Raw genomic sequence first — 21,082 nt, forward strand, 5'->3', positions numbered from 1 at the left:
GATTATTGCCCGAGCCACGTGCAAATTGGCATAGAAACAGTCAGATCAGGAGAATTAACATGTGGCTAAAGGGCTGGTATGGAAAAGGGGTTCCTTTTCATGGGATACTGGCACCAGTATTGGGACAGGAAGGAGCTGTACCAATGGGACAGGCTCCACCTGAACCGGGATGGGACCTATGTCTGAGCAGAAAGGGTAAATAGGGAGGTGGCAAAGAATTTAAACTAGTAAGACAGGGGGGGGAGGGGGGTAATGAAACCAGCCTAAATATAAACAAAATGGGAAAGGAGAGCATAGGAAAGAATAAAGAGTAAGGGAGGACATTAATGGCCAGTGAATAAATAGAGTTCGAGAACAGGAGTGTAAAAAGATGGTTAAAAATAAAATGAGAGGAACTGCTATTCAAAATGAGTTAAACTGTCTGAACAGCAATGCACACAGTGTCCGTAATAAAACGGGAAATGGAGGCATTAATACATTGTGAGGGACCAGATATAGTAGGGATTACTGAGACATGGTTACAGTAAAGTCAGGACTGGAAATTAAACATTGCAGGCTATAACATATTTAGAAAAGATAGAGAGGAGGGAAAAAGGGGAGATGGAGTAGGTGTACTTATTAACGATAATATAATGGCTGTAGAAAAAAGTGACACAGCTATCAGCAAGACAAAAATAGAATCCATGTGGATAGAGATAATAAAAGATAATAAAGGATCAATCACACAAATAAGGGTAGTCTACAGACCACCTAATAGTGGAAGAGAGGTGGAGGAAGAAATATGCAGACAAATTAGGGAAATTAGTAAAAAAACATAGAATAATAATTATGGGGGATTTCAGCTACCCCGATATCAATTGGCCAGAAGAGGTAGGTAATGGGGAAAAGGGAATGGAGTTCCTACAATGTGTACAGGATTCCTTTCTAACCCAATATGTAAGAAGCCCAACATTCGCTATTGGATCTAGTAATGGAGAATGAACCAGAACAGATAAAAGAAGTAAAAGTAGGGGAAAACTATGCAATAGTGACCATAATATAATACGCTTCAAGATAATAATTGAGAAGGACATAAGTATGAAGAAGACCAGGGTACTGGACAAACAAGCTAAACACTAATAGATGAATAAAGACATGAGAAAAATTGTGGGTAAGGAAAGAGGCATACACTAAGTACATGGATAGCAGGGGAGAGCATGATGAGGGAGAATATGAAGAGATGAGGTGAGAAGTCAAAAAAAAATTAGGCAAAAAGGAACGATGAAATTGAATTATCAAGGAACATAAAACAAAATAGTAAAATATTTTACAAACAAATAAAAAATAAAAAAAGGAAAGTCAGGATGGGAATAGGGCACTAAGGGATGGACAGGATAATATCACAGGCAGTGATAGATGGCAGAAATATTAAATAATTACTTTGCTTCAGCATTTACCAGGGAGACAGAACAGGTGGACATTACATCGGATGATGGGATTAGAAATGAGATAACTGCATTTAAAATAAAAAGAGGAGAAATATTAAATAAACTAATCAATCTCAAAGAGAATAAAACCCCTGGTCCAGACTGATTACATCCGCGCATTTTAAAAGAATCTAGGGAAGAGATAGCAGATGCATTACTACACATATTTAATAATTTGTTAGAAAAAGGTGTTGTGCCAGAGGACTAGTGGGTAACTAATGTAATACCTATGTTTAAAAAAGGAGATAGAACATGTCCAGGGAACTATAGACCAGTCAGCTTAACATCGGTGGTAGGAAAAATAATGGAATCCCTACTAAAGGAGAAAATAGAAGAACATCTAGAAACCAAAAATATAAAATGAATAGTCAGCATGGATTTCAAAAGGGAAAGTCTTGCTTGACCAATGTCATTGAATGTTTTGAGGAGGTAACAGAGAGAGTAGACAAGGGTAAAGCAGTAGATGACATTTCAGAAGGATAGGCAGAAAGGAAAAGGAGGTGGGGTAGCTCTGTTAATAAAGGATGAAATCAATACAGTAGTGAGAAATGATCTTGGCTCAGAAGATCAAGGTGTAGAATCAGTTTGGGTGGAGATAAGAAATAATAAGGGAAAGAAGTCATGGGTGGGAGTAGTCTGTCGGCCCCCTAACAGTAGCTACACTGTAGGACAGAGTGTAAATCAAGAAATAATGGGGGCTTGCAAGAAAGGTACTGCAATAATCGTGGGCGATTTTAATCTTCATATAGATTGGACAAATCAAATTGGCAAAGGTAGCCTTGAGGACGAGTTCATAGAGTGTATTCAGGACAGTTTCTTAGAACAATACGTTGTGGAACCAACCAGGGAACAGGCTATTTTAGATTTGGTAATGTGTAATGAGACAGGATTAATTAATGATCTCATAGTAAAGGATTCTTTAGGGAAGAGTGATCATAACATGATAGAATTTCACATTCAGTTTGAGGGTGAGAAATTTGGGACTCAAACTAGTGTCTTAAACTTGAATAAAGGCAATTACAAGGGTATGAAGACCGAGTTGGCTAAAGTGGACTGGGAAAATAGATTAAAAGGTAAGACGGTCGATATGTCGTGGCAGACTTTTAAGGAGATATTTCATAACTCTCAACAAAGATATATTCCAGTGAGAAAGACTCTAGGAGAAGGATGAACCATCTGTGGCTAACTAAGGAAGTTAAGGAGGATATCAAATTGAAAGAAAAGGTATACAATGTTACGAAGATTTGTGGTAGGCCAGAAGATTGGGAAATCTTTCAGAAACTTGCAAAGGATGATTAAAAAAATAATAAAGAGGGAGAAAATAGATTGAGAGTAAACTAGCAAGAAATATAAAAACAGACAGTCAGAGCTTCTACAAGTATATAAAAAGGAAGAGAGTAGCTAAAGTAAACGTTGATCTCTTAGAGGTACTCCTGATGCGGTCTGACCAAAGCTCAGTACAACTGAAGCATAACTTTCTCCCCTTAGCTTCGCTAAGCGCAGCTTGGAGGGAACATTGCCCCCAACCCACGTGTCCCCAGCAGCCAATCAAAGAAAAAATCATTACTTACCTGAGTAGAATTGCGAGATCGCCAGTTGGGGAGCATTTTCATTAAAAATCGCTGTCTTGTGATTAAAACCCAAGACTTGGCATTACTGCTGTAAACCAGACAAAACATATGAGCGGCCATTTTGAATGTTAATCAAGCGACTGTAATCTATCTTGTATTTAGGTTATCATAGCTTTTAAGCATTTATTTAGAAACCTGGCAGTGAATTACTTAGTGCTGGAGGATATGAGTACTTTAATAAAGATATACCCTTGAACCATTCAAAGTTACCATGATTGTTTTCATGCATTCCAGACAGCCATTATTAACATGAAACAGCAATGTAAGAGCATTGGCCTAGAAATTGCGGTCGGACGTGTGCCTCCGGAGTACACGTCCGACCTGCGAGACATTTACGAATTTACCTCCAGGCGTCCAAGCTGCAAAGTGTTGTGGTCTCGGGCCTCCAGGCGTACGGCAGCATAAAGGCCCATGGATCCCAGGGACGCAAGCAGTTCGGAAACGTCCCTGGGATCACGTGGGCCTGGTCCTCCAATGACAAAGGAGGATTCCATTGCAATCATTTACGAAGGGAATCCCCAAATAATTATACAATTTACAGAATTCTAATGATCATAAATGTACTGAATTGCAATTTTATTCATAAGTCCCTTCATTGCCGCAACCTCAATAAAAAAAAAATTAAATTTTTTGATAAATCATTTTAAACATCTTAATCCAGGCCAATATTTGCATAAACTCATTTAAAGTGTATATGCATAATTTTGGATTTTTAAATGTTTTATTTAAGCCTTCTATATACCCTTACGCTGATGAAAGCAGGCCCTATGCCTGCTTTTACCAGCCATAAGAATTACATGGGGAATTGCTGGGCAGTTGTTGGGCATTGGAGGACCAGGCAGTGTCAACAGTGGCTCAGTTGGTAGCACACTCGCCTCTGAGTCAGAAGATTGTGGGTTCAAGTCCCACTCGAGAGACTGAAGCACAAAATCTAGGCTGTCACTGTCAGACGTGCTGTCTTTCAGATCGGATGAGATGGGAAACCGAGGCTCCCTCAGGTGGACATAAAGGATCCAATGGTGCTATATTGAAGAAGAGCAGGGGAGTTCGCCCCAGTGGTCTGGCCAATATTTATCCCTCAAACGACACCACTAAAGACAGATTATCTAGTCATTATCTCATTGCTGTTAGTGGGACAAATCAGCTGCCGTATTTCATACATTACAACAGTTCAAAAGTATGCCATTGACATAAAACTCTTTGGGATTTCCTGAGGTCGTGAAAGGCACTATATTAATGCAAGTTCTTTCTTTATATGTAACAATTTAAAAGTAAACCAGCACAAATTTCACATGTTGGTTACCATCGCTTTTAAGTATATACTTAGAAACCTAGCAGTGAATTACTTAAAATGATTACAGATATGACAGACTGAAGAACATGAATACTTTACTTTAAACTGATGCTTTTGCAAAAACTACATGTTTGTCCCTTGCAGTATCCCATTTTAAAACCAGGTTGCTTTGGCTGTGATGCAGGTTCCATCATGGCTGAGAAAATTGCCCAGTGTTTTAGTCCTAATTATTTATTTTACGGTGCTTTTTCCCCCCAACCTTACCACCACCCCCCACCCCGACCTCCTCTCTTTCCCCTCTTCCCACCCCGCTCCTTCTTTAAAGGAAAATTATACTGGTACCAAGTCCACTATGACATGCACATTCGGACGCACACTCGGGAGCACCTGTACTACTGCTCTCAGTGCAGCTATTCCTCCATCACCAAGAACTGCCTGAAACGCCATGTCGTGCAGAAGCACAGCAACATCCAGCTGAGGTGCTCGGCCGAGGGATGCGGTTACACCACTGCGGACAAGTACAAGCTGCAAGCACACCAGAAGAACCACGGTGAGCTGGTAAGTTCCTTACCCACATGATTCTCCATGCCAAAAAGTGATGCAGCCAAGGAGCGCTGCTTCCAAATTGGCTCCAGGGTTTTGCATCAGGCAGCCAGGTTGTTTTCAACTTTTGAGTGGGCTATCTAATTTAAAAAAAAATTTAAACCATACATTAAATAAAACCAATTTTCCCAATCCCAGTTACAGGTGTGTCTCATGATGTGGAGATATTAGTCATTAAACTTTATTGGCTAAGTAGTGGCAGCTCTGTTGTCTCTGAGATAGAAGGTTCTGGGTTCAAGCCCCACTCCAGAGACTTGAGCACAAAAATCTAGGCTGACACTCCAGTGCAATGCTGAGGGTGTGCTGCACTGTCGGAGTTGGCTTCTTTTCGATGAGATGTTAAACTGAGGCCTCGTCTGCCCTTTTGGGTGGATGTGGAAGATCCCATGGCACTATTCGAAGCACCATGCAATCCCACTATTTAAGAAAGGAGGGAGAGGGAAAACAGGGAAGTACAGACCAGTTAGCCTGACATCAGTAGGAGGGAAAATGCTAGAATCTATTAAGGACGTGGTAACAGGGCACTGATGCGCTATCAATTACTCAAAAGACTGAGGTTAAGCGAGTAACTAACAGGCTTTTATTAACAAGAGAATGAAGGTGTGCCTCGAGTGGTCGACCAGTCCAGAATACAGAGGGACTGTGGAGCAGTCACCTTTATACCTGGACTCGTGGGAGGAGTCAGCCGAGGCATGTACAGACATGTACACAGTGAAATACAAACACCCACACAGGCAGGTATAACAGTGGTTTACCACATTCACCCCTTGTTTAAAAATGAGTCCGGCGGGGTGAAGTGTATTAAAAGTTTGTGTATTGGAGTCTCTCTGGAGGTCTTGTCTGCCGCTGTGATCGACGTGGCGACGGCAGGGGTAGTGAAGCTTCCGGCGTCAAGTCCCGCGTAGGCTGGGGCACTGGTGTGTAGTCCTCGTGGGTGTCGAGCGGGTCGCGGGGCCCAGGCGTGCCGTCTGCTGGGGTTGGATATTGGATCGTGGGGGGGCTGTGGTAGTGGGTTACTGGGGCCCCCGAGGGTGCGAGGTCTCGTATGGAGACTGTGTCCTCCCGCCCGTCCGGGTACGCAATGTAAGCATACTGGGGGTTGGCGTGGAGGAGGTCGACCCTCTCGACCAGGGGGTCCGTTTTATGGGTCCTCACGTGTCTTCTCAGTAGGACCGGCCCTGGGGACGTCAGCCATGGCGGTAGCGATGTCCCCGATGTGGACTTCCTTGGGAAGATGAACATTTTCTCATGAGGGGTGGCGTTAGTGGCAGTGCAGAGCAGTGACCGAATAGAGTGGAGTGCATCGGGGAGCACATCCTGCCAGCGGGAGGTCGGAAGGCCCCTAGACTTTAAGGCTAGCAGGGCGGCCTTCCAAACTGTCACATTCTCTCTTTCCACCTGTCCGTTCCCCCGGGGGTTGTAACTGGTGGTCCTGCTTGTGGCAATACCCCTAGCGAGCAGGTACTGGCGGAGTTCGTCGCTCATAAACGATGAGCCCCGGTCGCTATGGATATAGCTGGGGAAACCGAACAGGGTGAAGAGGTCGTTCAGACATTTAATGACCGTGGCACTGGTCATGTCCGGGCAGGGGATGGCGAACGGGAAACGGGAGTACTCATCAATAATGTTGAGGAAGTACACATTGCGGTCGGAGGGGGGGAGAGGCCCTTTAAAATCAACGCTCAGGCGCTCGAAGTGGCGAGTGGCTTTTATCAGGTGAGCCCTGTCTCTGGTCTATAAAAGTGCGGTTTGCACTCAGCGCAGACTTGGCAGTTCCTGGTCATGGTCCTGACCTCCTCAATGGAGTAAGGCAGGTTGCGGGCCTTGATGAAGTGGAAGAACCTGGTGACCCCCGGGTGGCAGAGGTCATTGTGGAGGGCCCGCAGTCTATCGATCTGCGCGCTGGCGCAGGTGCCACGCGATAGAGCACCCGGGGGTTCATTGAGCTTCCCGGGCCGGTACAAGATCTCGTAATTGTAGGTGGAAAGTTTGATTCTCCACCTCAAGATCTTGTCGTTTTTGATTTTGCCCCTCTGCTTGTTGTTAAACATAAAAGCAACTGAACGCTGGTCAGTGAGCAGGGTAAATCGTTTTCCGGCCAGGTAGTGCCTCCAATGACGCACAGCCTCCACAATCGCCTGGGCCTCCTTCTCAACAGCGGAGTGTCTGGTCTCCGGGCCTTGGAGGGTTCGTGAAAAGAAGGCCACGGGTCTCCCCGCCTGATTAAGGGTAGCGGCCAGGGCAAAGTCGGATGCGTCGCTTTCCACCTGGAAGGGGATGGATTCGTCCACTGCGTGCATGGTGGCTTTGGCAATGTCTTCCTTGATACGGTGGAAGGCTAAGCGGGCCTCTGCCGTCAAGGGAAAAGAGGTGGACTGGATCAGCGGACGGGCCTTGTCCGCATAGTAGGGGACCCACTGGGCGTAATAGGAGAAAAACCCTAGGCACCTCTTCAGGGCCTTGAGGCAGTGGGGCAGTGGGAGTTCCATAAGGGGACGCATCTGGTCGGGGTCGGGACCGATGACTCCGTGTTCCACAACACAGCCAAGGATGGCGAGGCGGGTTGTGCGGAATATGCACTTCTCCTTGTTATACATCAGGTTCAGGAGTTGGGCGGTGTGGAGGAATTTTTCGAGGTTTGCGTCATGGTCCTGCAAGTCATGGCCGCAGATGGTCACATTGTCCAGATATGGGAAAGTGGCCTGCAACGCATTTTGATCGACCATCCGGTCCATCTCCCTTTGGAAGACGGAGACCCCGTTGGTGACGCCAAAGGGAACCCTAAGGAAGTGATAGAGGCGGCCGTTTGCCTCAAAGGCAGTATACTGGCGGTCCTCAGGGCGGATAGGGAGCTGGTGGTACGCTGATTTCAGGTCAATGGTCGAGAAGACGCGGTACTGCGCGATCTGGTTGACCATATCAGCTATGCGGGGGAGTGGGTAAGCGTCCAGCAGGGTGTAGCAATTTATTGTCTGGCTGTAGTCGATGACCAGGCGCTGCTTCTCGCCGGTCTTAACGACCACAACCTGGGCTCGCCAGGGGCTGGTGCTGCCCTCAATAATCCCCTCCTTCAGGAGCCGCTCACCTTCGGTTTTAATGAAAACCCTGTCCCCGGCACTGTATCGCCTGCTCTTTGTGGCGATGGGCTTACAGTCGGGGGTGAGGTTAGCAAACAGTGGGGGGGGGGGGGGTGACTCTGAGTGTGGAGAGGTTGCACCTGGTGCGCGGCGGGCAGTTTGGAAGCTGCTGGCTGCGGACTGTGAGTGGGGGGAGGGGTCCACCGTACGCCATCGTAACACTTTTAAGGTGGCACTGAAAATCTAACCCCAGTAGAACGGCAGCGCAGAGGTGGGGCAGGACCAGAAGTTTAAAATTATCGTACACAGTCCCGTCTACTAAGAGTGTCACCACGCAGTAGCCGCCAATGTCTGCCGACTGGACTCGGAGGCCATAGAAATCCGCTGGTGCGCAGGCAGGACTGGGAGAGAGCAACGCCGCACCGTGTCGGGGTGGATGAAGCTCTCCGTGCTCCCAGAGTCAAAAAGGCAGGTTGTTTCGTGACCATTTACCTTAATGTCCATTGTGGACCGGGCCAGTTGGTGCGGTCTCGCTTGGTCCAGCGTAACGGAGGCCAGCGTAGGGGTCGGTGTGTCGCTGCGGGTATCAGATGAGGCGGTGTTGGGGGCCTGCTGCGTCCCGGCTGGCGTCCAAGATGGCGGCGTCCATGATCCCCATGTGGCTGGAGGCGTCCAAAATGGCTGCTGTTCCGGTGGTTCGCACATGGCTGGGGAGGCCCAAGATGGCAGCCCACACGCGGCGCTGCTGGGGTTCGGGGTGGCTTTGGCCCTGCAGACGCTGGCGTAGTGTCCCTTCTTCCCGCAGCCCGAGCAGATCGCATTTTTCGCCGGGCAGCGCGCTCTGGGGTGTTTGGCCTGGCCACAGAAGTAGCATTTCTGGCCTTGGGACACTGCTGCGGTAGTTGGGCCGTTGCTGGGATGTGGCTGGGGTGGCACGGCACTATGAGACGGTCCTACCGTGTCCCAGGCTGTCGTTCCCCGCGGCGTCCACGGTGCAGAGGAGTAGGCATCCATGCCCCGGTAGGCTGCATCCAATGCTAGTGCGAGTTCAGAGGCCTTGTTGAGGTCGAGGTCACTCTGCTCCAACAGTCGCTGTCGGGTGTAATTGGACCTGTGGCCCGCTACAAAAGCGTCCCGGATAAGTTCCTCTGTGTACACGACGGCCTTTACATCCTTACAACCACAGGCCCGGCCAAGCACAGACAGTGCCTGAAGGTATTCCTCGGTCGATTCCCCAGGTTGTTGTTTACGACTCCCCAGGAGGTGCCTAGCGTACACCTCGTTCACTGGGCGCGTGTACTGGTCCTTGAGGAGCTTGAGAGCAGCCGTGTACGAGGTCGCGTCCTGGATGACCGAGTACGCTCGGTGGTTCACTTTGGAGGTCAGGACATCCAGTTTGTCCTCATCTGATTTGACCGTTGCAGCGGAGGCGATCAGGAATCTTTCAAAGCACCTAAGCCAGTGAGTAAACTTGGTGGATGCGTCCGCCTCCCGATGGTCTAAGTCTAGGCATGCTGGTGTGAGGATCTTCTCCATTATAAAAAAATCTTGTTAATAAAATTGATGCGCTATCAATTACTCAAAAGACTGAGGTTAAGCGAGTAACTAACAGGCTTTTATTAACAAGAGAATGAAGGTGTGCCTCGAGTGGTCGACCAGTCCAGAATACAGAGGGACTGTGGAGCAGTCACCTTTATACCTGGACTCGTGGGAGGAGTCAGCCGAGGCATGTCCAGACATGTACACAGTGGAATACAAACACCCACACAGGCAGGTTTAACAGTGGTTTACCACAGGCACTTAGAAAATAATAATAGGATTGGGCTGAGCCAACATGGATTTATGAAAGGGAAATTGTGTTTGACAAATCTGTTGGAGTTTTTTGAGATTGTAACTAGCAGAATAGATAAGGGGGATGCATTGGAGGTGTATTTGGATTTTCAGAAGGCATTCGATAAGGTGCCACACGAGATTATTAAATAAAATTAAGGCTCATGGGATTGGGGGCAATATACTAGCATGGATTGAGGATTGATTAACGGACAAAAAACCAGAGAGTAGGAATAAACGGGTCATTTTCGGGTTGGCAGGCTGTAACTAGTGGGGTACTGCAAGGATCAGTGCTTGGGCCTCAGCTATTCACAATCTACATCAATGATTTGGATGAGGGGGACCAAATGTAATATATCTAAGTTTGCTTATACTACAAAGCTGGGTGGGAATGTAAGTTGTGAGGAGGATGCAAGGAGGCTTCAAGGGGATATAGACAGGCTAAGTGAGTGGGCAAGAACATGGCAAATGGGAATATAATGTGAAGTCATCCACTTTGGTAGGAAAAATAGAAAAGCAGAGTATTTTTTAAATGGTGCGAGATTGGGAAATGTTGGTGTTCAGAGGGACCTGGGTGTCCTTGTACACAAATCACTGAAAGTTAACATGCAGGTACAGCAAGCAATTAGGAAAGCAAATGGTATGATGGCCTTTATTACAAGAGGATTTGTAAAGATGTCTTACTGCAATTATATAGGGCCCTGGTGAGACCACACCGAGAGTATTGTGTACAGTTTTGGTCTCCTTACTGTGGTAAACCACTGTCATACCTGTCTGTGTCTGTATGTGTATTCCACTAGGTACAGGTCTGGACATGCCTCGGCTGACTCCTCCCACTATTCCAGGTATATAAGTGACTACCTCCCAGTCCCTTAGTATTCTGGACGGGTCGACCACTCGAGACAAGACCTTCATTCTTTAGTTAATAAAAGCCTGATTGTTACTCGCTCAACCTCAGTCTTTTGAGTAATTGATGGCGCATCACTTACCTAAGGAAGGGTATACTTTCTTAGAATGCTCAGAATGCAATCATTATCCCATTGCCAATCCTGTCCCCTGTCTGTCCAGGTTGGACTTGGGGAAAAGAGGGAATTGAATAATCAGGCTAAATGGCCTGATGATCTTTTCATCAGGAAATGCTACCTTTGTAATTTAAGTTCATAATACCCAGAATAATCTTCATTGACCTCTTCATTGACCAATAACATCCTGCCCATCATTGAATGGCCAGAACTACACACAATGCTACTATCTTTTAGAGCAAAAATACAATCTTGCTTATAGCTAAACTGTATGCCGGCTGTGACTGAGGGTATGATTCCCACTCCACTGCAATGCTGTCTCTAATTTGTCAGACTGCTTGTCCAACATCCAGTACTGGATGAACTAAATAATGGGAAGACCGAAGCTATTGTCTTCGGTCCCCATCACAAACACCGTTCCCTAGCCACCGACTCCATCCCTCTCCCTAGCAACTGTCTGAGGCTCAACCAGACTGCTCCCAACCTTAGTTATGAGATGAGTTTCCGACCACATATCCGCTCTATCAACAAGACCGCCTACTTATATCTCATAACATCGCTCGACTCTGCCTCTGCCTCAGCTCATATGCAGCTGAAACCTGCATCCATGCCTTTGTTATCTCTATACTTGACTCTTCCAACGCTCTCCTGGAAGCCCTCCATAAACTTGAGCTCCTCTAAAACTCCTGCTGCCCTTATCCTAACTTGCACCAAGTCCTGTTCACCCATCACCCCTGGACTCACTGACCCGTATCCTAACTCGCACCAAGTCCTGTTCACCCATCACCCCTGGACTCACTGACCCGTATCCTAACTCGCACCAAGTCCTGTTCACCCATCACCCCTGGACTCACTGACCCGTATCCTAACTCGCACCAAGTCCTGTTCACCCATCACCCCTGGACTCACTGACCCGTATCCTAACTCGCACCAAGTCCTGTTCACCCATCACCCCTGGACTCACTGACCCGTATCCTAACTCGCACCAAGTCCTGTTCACCCATCACCCCTGGACTCACTGACCCGTATCCTAACTCGCACCAAGTCCTGTTCACCCATCACCCCAGTGTTCGCTGACCCGTATCCTAACTCGCACCAAGTCCTGTTCACCCAGCACCCCTGGACTCACTGACCCGTATCCTAACTCGCACCAAGTCCTGTTCACCCATCACCCCAGTGTTCGCTGACCGACATTGACAACGCCTCAATTTTAAAATTCTCTCTTATTTTCAAATACCTCCCTAATCTGTAACCTACTCCAGCTCTACAACCCTCCGAGATCCCTGCGCTTCTCCAATTCTGGCCTCTTGCGCATCCCCTATTTTAATCACTCCACCATTGGTGACAGTGCTTTTAGCTGCCTAGACCCTAAGCTCTGGAAATCCCTCCCTAAACCTCTCCGCCTCTCTACCTCTCCTCCTTTTAAGGTGCTCCTTAAAACCTACCTCTTTGGCCAAGCTTTTGGCCATCTGTCCTAATATCTCCTTATGTGGCTCGGTGTCAAATTTTGTTTGAAGACTCGCCTGCGAAACATCCTGGGACATTTTACTGTGTTAAAGAAATACAGGGAACTCTCTTTTAACCGACACCTAAATATCCGGAAATCTCTCTTAAACGGCAAAATTTGGGAGTAGGTTCAGGTAAGTTTTACTATATATTAGTGGCCGTGTAACCGGGGTTCCTGGATCTGTGGCTGTGTAACTGGGGTTCCTGCACCTGTGGCCGTGCAACAGGGACTCCTGGATCTGTGGCCGTGTAACCGGGACTCGTGCACAAGTGCCGGGTAACCGGGGCTCCTGCACCTGTGGCCATGTACGGGGCTCTCGTACCTTGCTAAGTATACCTCTCTGTAATCCGGACTTTTTGATCAACCAGCACCACACTGGTCCCGTCGGTGACGGATAAAAGAGGGCTTCCTGTAATATATAAATGCAAGTTGTTGTTGTTATAACTCCAGATTCAGGCACTGGTTCCACGCTGAGGAACGCCCAGCTTGGGCTGCAATGATGTTTAATAATGCTCAGGGAATCCACTAAAAGCTGAGTTTTTAATAACAAATTTTGAGAAGCAGACACTCACATGACGGAAAATGTTGAAAATTCCAACCAGCAATGGAGCCATGTACATGTTTTAAGCACAGATATCAGTGATTCGCAGTCCTTAATATAAATATGGAGCCACAGGCTGTGAGCTACTCAGACCAGTAATGCATTATCAATGCAGCATTAATTATTAGTGTCTGCACTGACTCTTGGAAATGTTGATAATTTCTATGTTGTCATTTAAATTAATCTCAGAATCTCATGCCCATATATGGTATTAGGAACCTAGGAGCAGACTTTGATAACACGATAAAGAGTAATATATTCAAGTTTGCCGATGACCTAAAGATTGGGTGTATAGGAGATTGGTTAGGCGGTAGAAGACAGAGAGTAGGCATAATAATGGATATATACGCAAATTGGAAGGAAGTGACTAGTGGTGCCCCACAAGGATCTGTGCTGAGGCCTCAACTATTCACTATAGTTCGCCATAGTCGAAGTTTTATGAGTCTGCCCCTGAGGCAAGGGTGGTGCTGGAGTTCAGAACTGTGTTTACCTACAATTCCACTACCATGAGAGAAATAGAGGGAAAGCAATGCAAAGAATTTTGCTGCTGGATTCAGTGCCAGAGTTAACGACTGAGACAGCAGCTGATTATCATGGCCCAGTAATTCCTGTCGGGGGCTTGCCGCGCGTGCAAGCCCCCGATGTGCGCTCACCCTGCGCGCCGACATCTGAAATCTGGCCCGCAGTGGATTTCCTGTCAGTGGCCAGGTTCTGATCCCGGCGCGCTGTGCTAACCTGACCCAGCGGCGTAGTTAGTGCGATGTGCCGGCTGGGATCAGGTGAGCACTGTTCGGCCAATCAGGGGAGGGGAAACTTCATTCATAAGTTTGATAGTAAAGACTGTCAAACTCATGAAAAGTACTGCACCCCAAAACACTACTTAAACTTTAAATAAAATTTTAAAAAGCATCCCAATAATTAAATTAACTATGAATAACTTTAAAAAACTATTTTAAACAATTAATCAAATTTTTGAAAAAAATAAATTTTTAAAAAATAGGGTCTGAAACTAAACTTACCTTACTGTAGATTCTTTAAAAATAATAAACCTGTGGGGAAAAAAAAAATTCTAAATTGTACTAAAAGACCACTTACCTGTAAAACTAAGTACTTACGTGTGGTTTCTCAATGCGTAAAAACCGGAGGCCTTTACACATGCGCAAATCTGTAAAAATACAGGAAATCCAAGTCGCACGCGCTGCCCGATACCGCGCATGCGTTCAGCCTCTTAACCCCTTGGGTCAGAGGACAGGAAATGCCGGTTTTCAGCGCATGCGCTGTGCATGCTGAAAACCGACAATTCCTCCTGGCACACGCGTGAGTACCCCGTCCTTACTCACGTGTTGTGACAGGAATTACTGGGCCCATATGTTCCAAATGAAACAACTGACTCAAGAGTTTAATCCCTAACCTTGGAAAGTGGGTGAAAAATAAACAGCCATCATAGAGAGTAAGATATTCTATTCATCCTGGCAATGAAGAGGGGCATGTGCATATTTCTTCTGCTTTCAGAAATTGCGCATCGCTTTGCCATAACAGTTGCAAAATCATTTTTGTCCAGAAATTTCTACATTAGGCCATTTATACAGTGGGAAGATGGACAAGAGTGCAGCACGGCTGGAACACTGGGTTGTGGGTTCAAGCCCCACTCCAAGCTTTGAGCACATAATCTAGTTGTTAGCTTGGTTTAGTACTGGGGGATTACTGCATTGCTGGAAGTGCCGTTTTAGAGGAGACGTTAAACCAAGGCCACGTCTATCCTTTCAGGTGGCAACAAAGACCCCACGGCACTATTTTGAAACGGGGCAGGAGAGTTTACCCGATGGCTTGGCCAACATTTATCCTTCAACTACCAACACTAGAAAACATATTATCTGGTCAGTTATCTCATTTCTATTTGCAGGATCTTCCTGAGCTTCATTTTCTACATTACAAAGGGCCTACACTTCAAAAATACTTCACTGTAAAGTGCCTTGGGACATCTTGACTTAGTGAAAGATGATATATATAAAGTTTGTTCTTTTCATTCTACGATTACCCCAAAAAACTGAGCTTCCACTTCCAGTTGGAACTTTGTATGTCCTGCAGTGGACCTCCCTGATAATTTAGTTCACAACTTTTCTTTTGGGTGAAAACATTGCACCAGACTCCCTTTCTTATTCCTAACTTCCACATTTTAACATGAATTCCACTGTAGTGCATAGTTTGCCTGGATAAATGTGGTCTTGTTCTTGATCTTCAAAATAGTTAAATTACTTCTAATTGTTTTCCCATGAGCGCATGGTGAATCTGTTGCTACAGGTAGTAAAATTTCAGTCAGAATCTGTTATTACTACCCCCTCCCCAGCAGCTCAGTTGATCCTTTACTGAATGATGCCTAGGCTTCTCCTGGGACTTGAATTAATATCCCCCAAATAAAAAAATAATTGGAGAGGATAGAGCTTGGAAAATGTATAGGGTCATATCTTTAACTCTCAGTCTAGGCCTAGAAAATACCATCAGGACATGCTATGGTGAAATGTGATGAAATCTTGCCTTTCTGTGCAGAGTTCTGCAGTGGGGCTTGGCTCATCAAAGTTGCTGAGGTCCCTTCTGCCTGTGGAGAGGCCAAGGTACCCTCTGCTTGTGGAAGTGGATGATGACACTAAATGAGAATACAACAAAGTTATTCAGAAAGGATGAATACAATCACATAAAGAGTCTTCATCTGAAATTACATTTCAAACAGTATATGATTATTAATGGTTGGGAATGAATGATGCCTTAATTTATTTAGGTGAATCATGATTTATGAGTCTGCCCCTGTGGCAAAGGAGGTGCTGGTGTTTGGAAATGTGTTTATGTACAATTCACTATTGTGAGGGAAAGTAATGGAAAGAATCTTGCTACTTGATTCAGCACCAGTGTTAATAATTGAGATAGTAGCTGATTATCACGTGTTCCAAATGAATTTAGTAAAGTAACATCAGCTGCAGAACAAAGTTGAAGTGGTGTATGAATGTCATGTAATTTGACGTTCAATGGCAGCCTTATTCAATTTTCCTTCTAATCATCCGTTAACCACATGACTCAATGTATTATTAATCATTCAAATTAGCAGGCGTCAATTAAATGCTGTCAGAGACTTTTGTAAAATGTCAGGCAGCACAGCAATATTAACAACTGATAAATGGAGGGCTTGTGGTTTCTAACAACTTGTGCTGGGGGTCAGACTTGATCTGTGACATTATTATTCACTCTCCACATCCCACCAATGCTCCCTGTAAGCTGCGCTTTGTTCTGCGCAGTCTGTTTCTTTTAATGCGTGGCCCCTTTAAATTTCTGTCCATGGGCGGTATTTACAATGTAAAAGCCGGTGAGCGGCCTGCGCGGGACCTTTTAAGATTACTGCGTGGCCGTGCATCTTCGGGGAAATTTTGGATCCCACATGGAGGCCTTTCACATGATGGTTTTTATTATTAATTCTCAGGATATGGGCATCGCTGGCAAGGTTGGCTGGCATTTATTGCCCATCCCCAGTTGCCCTTGAGAAGATGGCGATGGGCCTTCTTGAACTGTTGCAGTCCGAATGGTGAAGGTGCACATACAATGCTGTTAGGTAGGGAGTTCCAGGATTGTGACCCAGTAATGAAGCAGGAATGGCAATATATTTCCAAGTCAGGATGGTTTGTGACTTGTGCTCCAGAACTAGCCGCACCTCTAGCCAAGCTGTTGCAGTACAGCTACAACACTGGAATCTATCCGACAATGTGGAAAACTGCCCATGTGTGTCCTGTCCACAAAAAGCAGGACAAATCCAACCCGGCCAATTACCGCACCATCAGCCTACTCTCAATTATCAGCAAAGTGATGGAAGGTGTCCTCAAGTGGCACTTACTCACCAATAACCTGCTCACTGATGCCCAGTTTGAGTTCCGCCAAGACCACTTGGCTCCAGACCTCATTACAGCCTTGCTCCAAACATGGACGAAGGAGCTGAATTCCAGAGGTGAGGTGAGAGTGACTGCCCTTGACATCAAGGCAGCATTTGAACGAGTATGGCATGAAGGAGCCCTAGTAAAACTGAAGTCAATGGGAATCGGAGGGAAAACTCTTCACTGGCTGGAGTCATACCTAGCACAAAGGAAGATGGTTGTGGTGATTGAAGGCCAATCATCACAACCCCAGGACATTGCTGCAGAAGTTCCTCAGGGCAGTGTCCTAGGCCCAACCATCTTCAGCTGCTTCATCAATGACCTTCCCTCCAACATAAGGTCAGAAATGGGGATGTTCGCTGGTGACTGCACAGTGTTCAGTGCCATTGACAACTCCTCAGATAATGAAGCAGTCCATGCCCGCATGCAACAAGACCTGGATGACGTTCAGGCTTGGGCTGATAAGTGGCAGGTAACATTCGCGCCACAGAAGTGCCAGACAATGACTATCCAATAAGCGAGAATCTAAACACTGCCCCTTCACATTCAACGGCATTACCATCACTGAATCCCCCACCATCAACATCCTGGGGGTCACCATTGACAAAAAACTTAACTGGACCAGCCACATGAATACTGTGGCAACAAGAGCAGGTCAGAGGCTAAGTATTCTGTGCCGAGTGTCTTACCTCCTGATTCCCCAAAGCCTTTCTACCATCTTCAAGGCACAAGTAAGGAGTGTGCTGGAATACTCTCCACTTGCCTGGATGAGTGCAGCTCCAACAGCACTCAAGAAGCTCAACACCATCCAGGACAAAGCAGCCCACTTGATTGGCACCCTCTCTAGCACCTTAAACATTCACTCCCTCCACCACCGGCGTACCGTGGCTACAGTGCGTACCATCTACAAGATGCACTGCAGCAACTCGACGAGGTTTCTTCGGCAACACCTCCCACCCATGACCTCTTCCACCTAGAAGGACAAGGGCAGCAGGTGCATGGGAACACCACCACCTCCAATTTTCCCTCCAAGCCTCACACCATCCTGACTTAGAAGTATATCGCCAATCCTTCATCGTCGCTGGGTCAAAATCCTGGAACTCCCGACCTAACAGCACTGTGGGAGTACCTTCACCACATGGACTGCAGCGGTTCAAGAAGGCAGCTCACCACCACCTTCTCGAGGGCAATTAGGGATGGGCAATAAATGCTGGCCTTGCCAGCGATGCCCACATCCTATAAAAACTAATTTTTAAAAAAACAATCGCATGAGAGATATTTGAGTCATGGGGTTCACACAAATGAAACAGTTCAGCAGGACACAACAAGCGGCCGCAGTAGAAGCAATACTTATATTTTATATGGTTGGATACATGTGCACATGTACAGGCAAAAGAGAGTAATGATTGTGCTGACAACTTTCTGCTTCCTTGTTTTGCAATGCTTCTATTCAGGATAAGAAGACTTATACTTGCCCTGTCTGTGAAAAATCCTTTTCTGATGATCGTCTGATCAAGTCTCACATCACCACATACCATCCAGGTGAGTTATCATATCTGCATTAAGTCTTAATTAAGTGATGGATAAAGTTAGTCTCTGAACTGAGGTGTGTTACACTATTTTGTCTTTTATTTTGTACGTTCAAGGTCGGGTTAATAACTCAAGGGGCATATAGAAAAGTCTTGCATTTTGAATTAAATACATATAAATCTAAGATTGAAAATTGAGTGACATTTGCTAAGTTCAGTGATCATTGTGGATAAAAGCTCGTTCATTAGTAACTGCCAGTTTCTTTACAGGGACACTATCACAATTCATTCATTTCCTTGGTAAGGCCCATAAACTATCTGTTATTTTTAAAGAGGAAATATCCTTGTTTTGTCATGAGTTAACTGATCTCATCCGATGCAGTAGTTGGGATGCCACATTTATCTTCAGTAGCCCTAGGCTAAAGTCATAGGGCTGGATTATCATTGAGGAGGCGGGTAGGAGGCGGGACTACAACTTTCGGGGTTGTAGTCCCGCCACCATCGAGTTCTAGCCAACCCACGCGATTTTCACTTGATTGACCTTGTTGAGCCCACCCAGCGGGCTCAGCAGGCCAATTAAGGGCCACCCGGCAACAGGTGACGTCACAGATTGCCATTTCATCTGTCAAAAGCTTTTGACAGATGAAATATCAGCGTTTGACAGCTGTTTGAAGCTGTCAAACACTGACAATCTTTACTCCAAGTTAATTCCTTCCTCTCAGGCTGATTTAGAGATCTCTCCAGAACAGAAAGCTGAATGCTGCAACTTTTGACAGCTCATAGCCATTCTGCTTTCTGTGCCGGTGAGATGAGGGACTCCCGAGACCTGAAGGAAGGAAGGCTCTAAAGGTAAGTAAATGTAAATAAAACTTCTTTAACCACTTTACACACACCAAACACACTTACCTCTGAACTCCTGCACCCATCACTCACCTGAACACCAGACATCGCGAACCCTCCAAGCCCTTCAGCCCGACGGTCTGCCTCGCTAACTTGGTGTGGTTTGGAGCCGTCGGGAATCCGACACTTCAGCAATAAAAATAGGGATTAGGCTAAAAATTGCCTGTTAACAGGCAGTTAATTGGCACTAATCCCCTTCCTGCCTCGGGGAGGCGGCTCCCAGCACAGGTCGGGTATCTGCCTCTTTTGAAACTGGCATGGAGGCGGGTTGGGGGCGGGATGAGTTCGTGCTCCCTGATTTCGAGATTTTAACTCCCCACACGCCTCCAATCCGGCCTCCACGGCCCAATGAAAATCCTGCCCATAGAGTCATAACGGTACAGAAGGAGGCCATTCGGCCCATTGAGTCCGTGCCGGCTCTTTGTGGCGCGATCCAGTCAGTCCCATTCCCCCGCTCTATCCCCGTAGCCCTGCAAGTTTATTTCCCTCAAGTGCCTATCCAGTCTCCCCTTGAAAACATTGAGTGTCCCCGCTTCCGCTACTTCTGTTGGCAGCGAGTTCCAGGTCCTCACCACTCACTGTGTAAAAAAAAAAAAGTTTTTCCTCACGTCCCCCCTGTATCTCTTGCCCAAAACCTTAAATCTTTGTCCCCTAGTCCTTGTACCATCAACTAGTGGGAACAGCCTTTCCCCGTCTAGGCTATCCAAACCCATCATAATCTTGTACAACTCTATCAAATCACCCCTAACCTCCTTTGCTCTAATGAAAACAAGTCCAGCTTCTCCAACCTGTCCTTGTAGCCAAGATCCCCCATTCCCGGAACCATTCTGGTAAATCTCCTCTGCACCCTCTCAAGGGCCTTCACATCCTTCCTAAAGTGTGGTGACCAGAACTGGATGCAATACTCCAGTTGTAGTCTAACCAGCGCTTTATAAAGGTTCAGCATAACTTCTCTACTTTTGTACTCAATACCTCTATTTATGAAGCCCAAGATCGCATATGCGTTGTTAACCACTCTCTCAAAATGTCCTGCCACCTTCAGGGACCTATGCACATTAACTCCCAGGTCCCTCTGTCCCTGCACACTCTTTAAAACTGCCATTAAGTGTATATTACCTCTCCCTGTTCTTTCTGCCAAAATGCATCACCTCACACTTCTCTGTATTAAATTCCATCTGCTACTTGTCTGCCCATTCTGCTAGCCTTTCTATGTGTTGTTGCAGTCGATTGGTATCAACATCACTGTTTGCCACACCCCCAAGTTTGGTTTCATCAGTAAATTTAGAAATTCTACTCTGTATTCCAATATCCAGATCATTTATATATATCAAAAAAAGCAGTGGCCCCAGCACTAACCCTTGGAGAACACCACTGTCTACCATCTTCCAGTCTGAAAAGCAGCCATTTACCACAACTTGCTGTTTTTTTGTCCTTAAGCCAATTCCTTATCCAAGCTACCACTGACCCACCTATTCCATGAGCCTCAATTTTGTTAACCAGCCTTCTATGTGAAAGTCAAACGCCTTCCGAAAATCCATGTAGACAACATCCATTGCATTCCCTTCATTGATCCTCCCTGTTACTTCATCAAAAAATTCAATTAGATTAGTCAAACACGATCTGCCTTTTACAAATCCGTGTTGGCTCTCCTTAATTAGCTTAAACCTCTCCAAGTGCCCGTTAATTTTTCCCTTGATTATAGTTTCTA

The 21,082-nt window shown here is 46.1% G+C and overlaps 1 protein-coding gene across 2 annotated transcripts in view; it reads left to right on the plus strand.

Annotated features, from left to right (window-relative positions):
* The window catches only part of zfat (zinc finger and AT hook domain containing), a 209,263-nt gene that overhangs the window by 106,529 nt on the left and 81,652 nt on the right, over window positions 1–21,082 (plus strand). For both annotated transcript variants that reach the window (XM_085992470.1, XM_085992468.1), the window contains exons 7-8: window positions 4,717–4,949; window positions 18,400–18,487. In XM_085992470.1, coding sequence (XP_085848596.1) covers window positions 4,717–4,949; window positions 18,400–18,487 — 321 coding nt within the window. The remainder of the gene's footprint in view (window positions 1–4,716; window positions 4,950–18,399; window positions 18,488–21,082) is intronic.

This window comes from Somniosus microcephalus, chromosome 7 (assembly GCF_052327205.1).
Source record: "Somniosus microcephalus isolate GS21.2 chromosome 7, FLI_Smic_1.0, whole genome shotgun sequence".
Taxonomy (NCBI): Eukaryota; Metazoa; Chordata; class Chondrichthyes; order Squaliformes; family Somniosidae; genus Somniosus; species Somniosus microcephalus.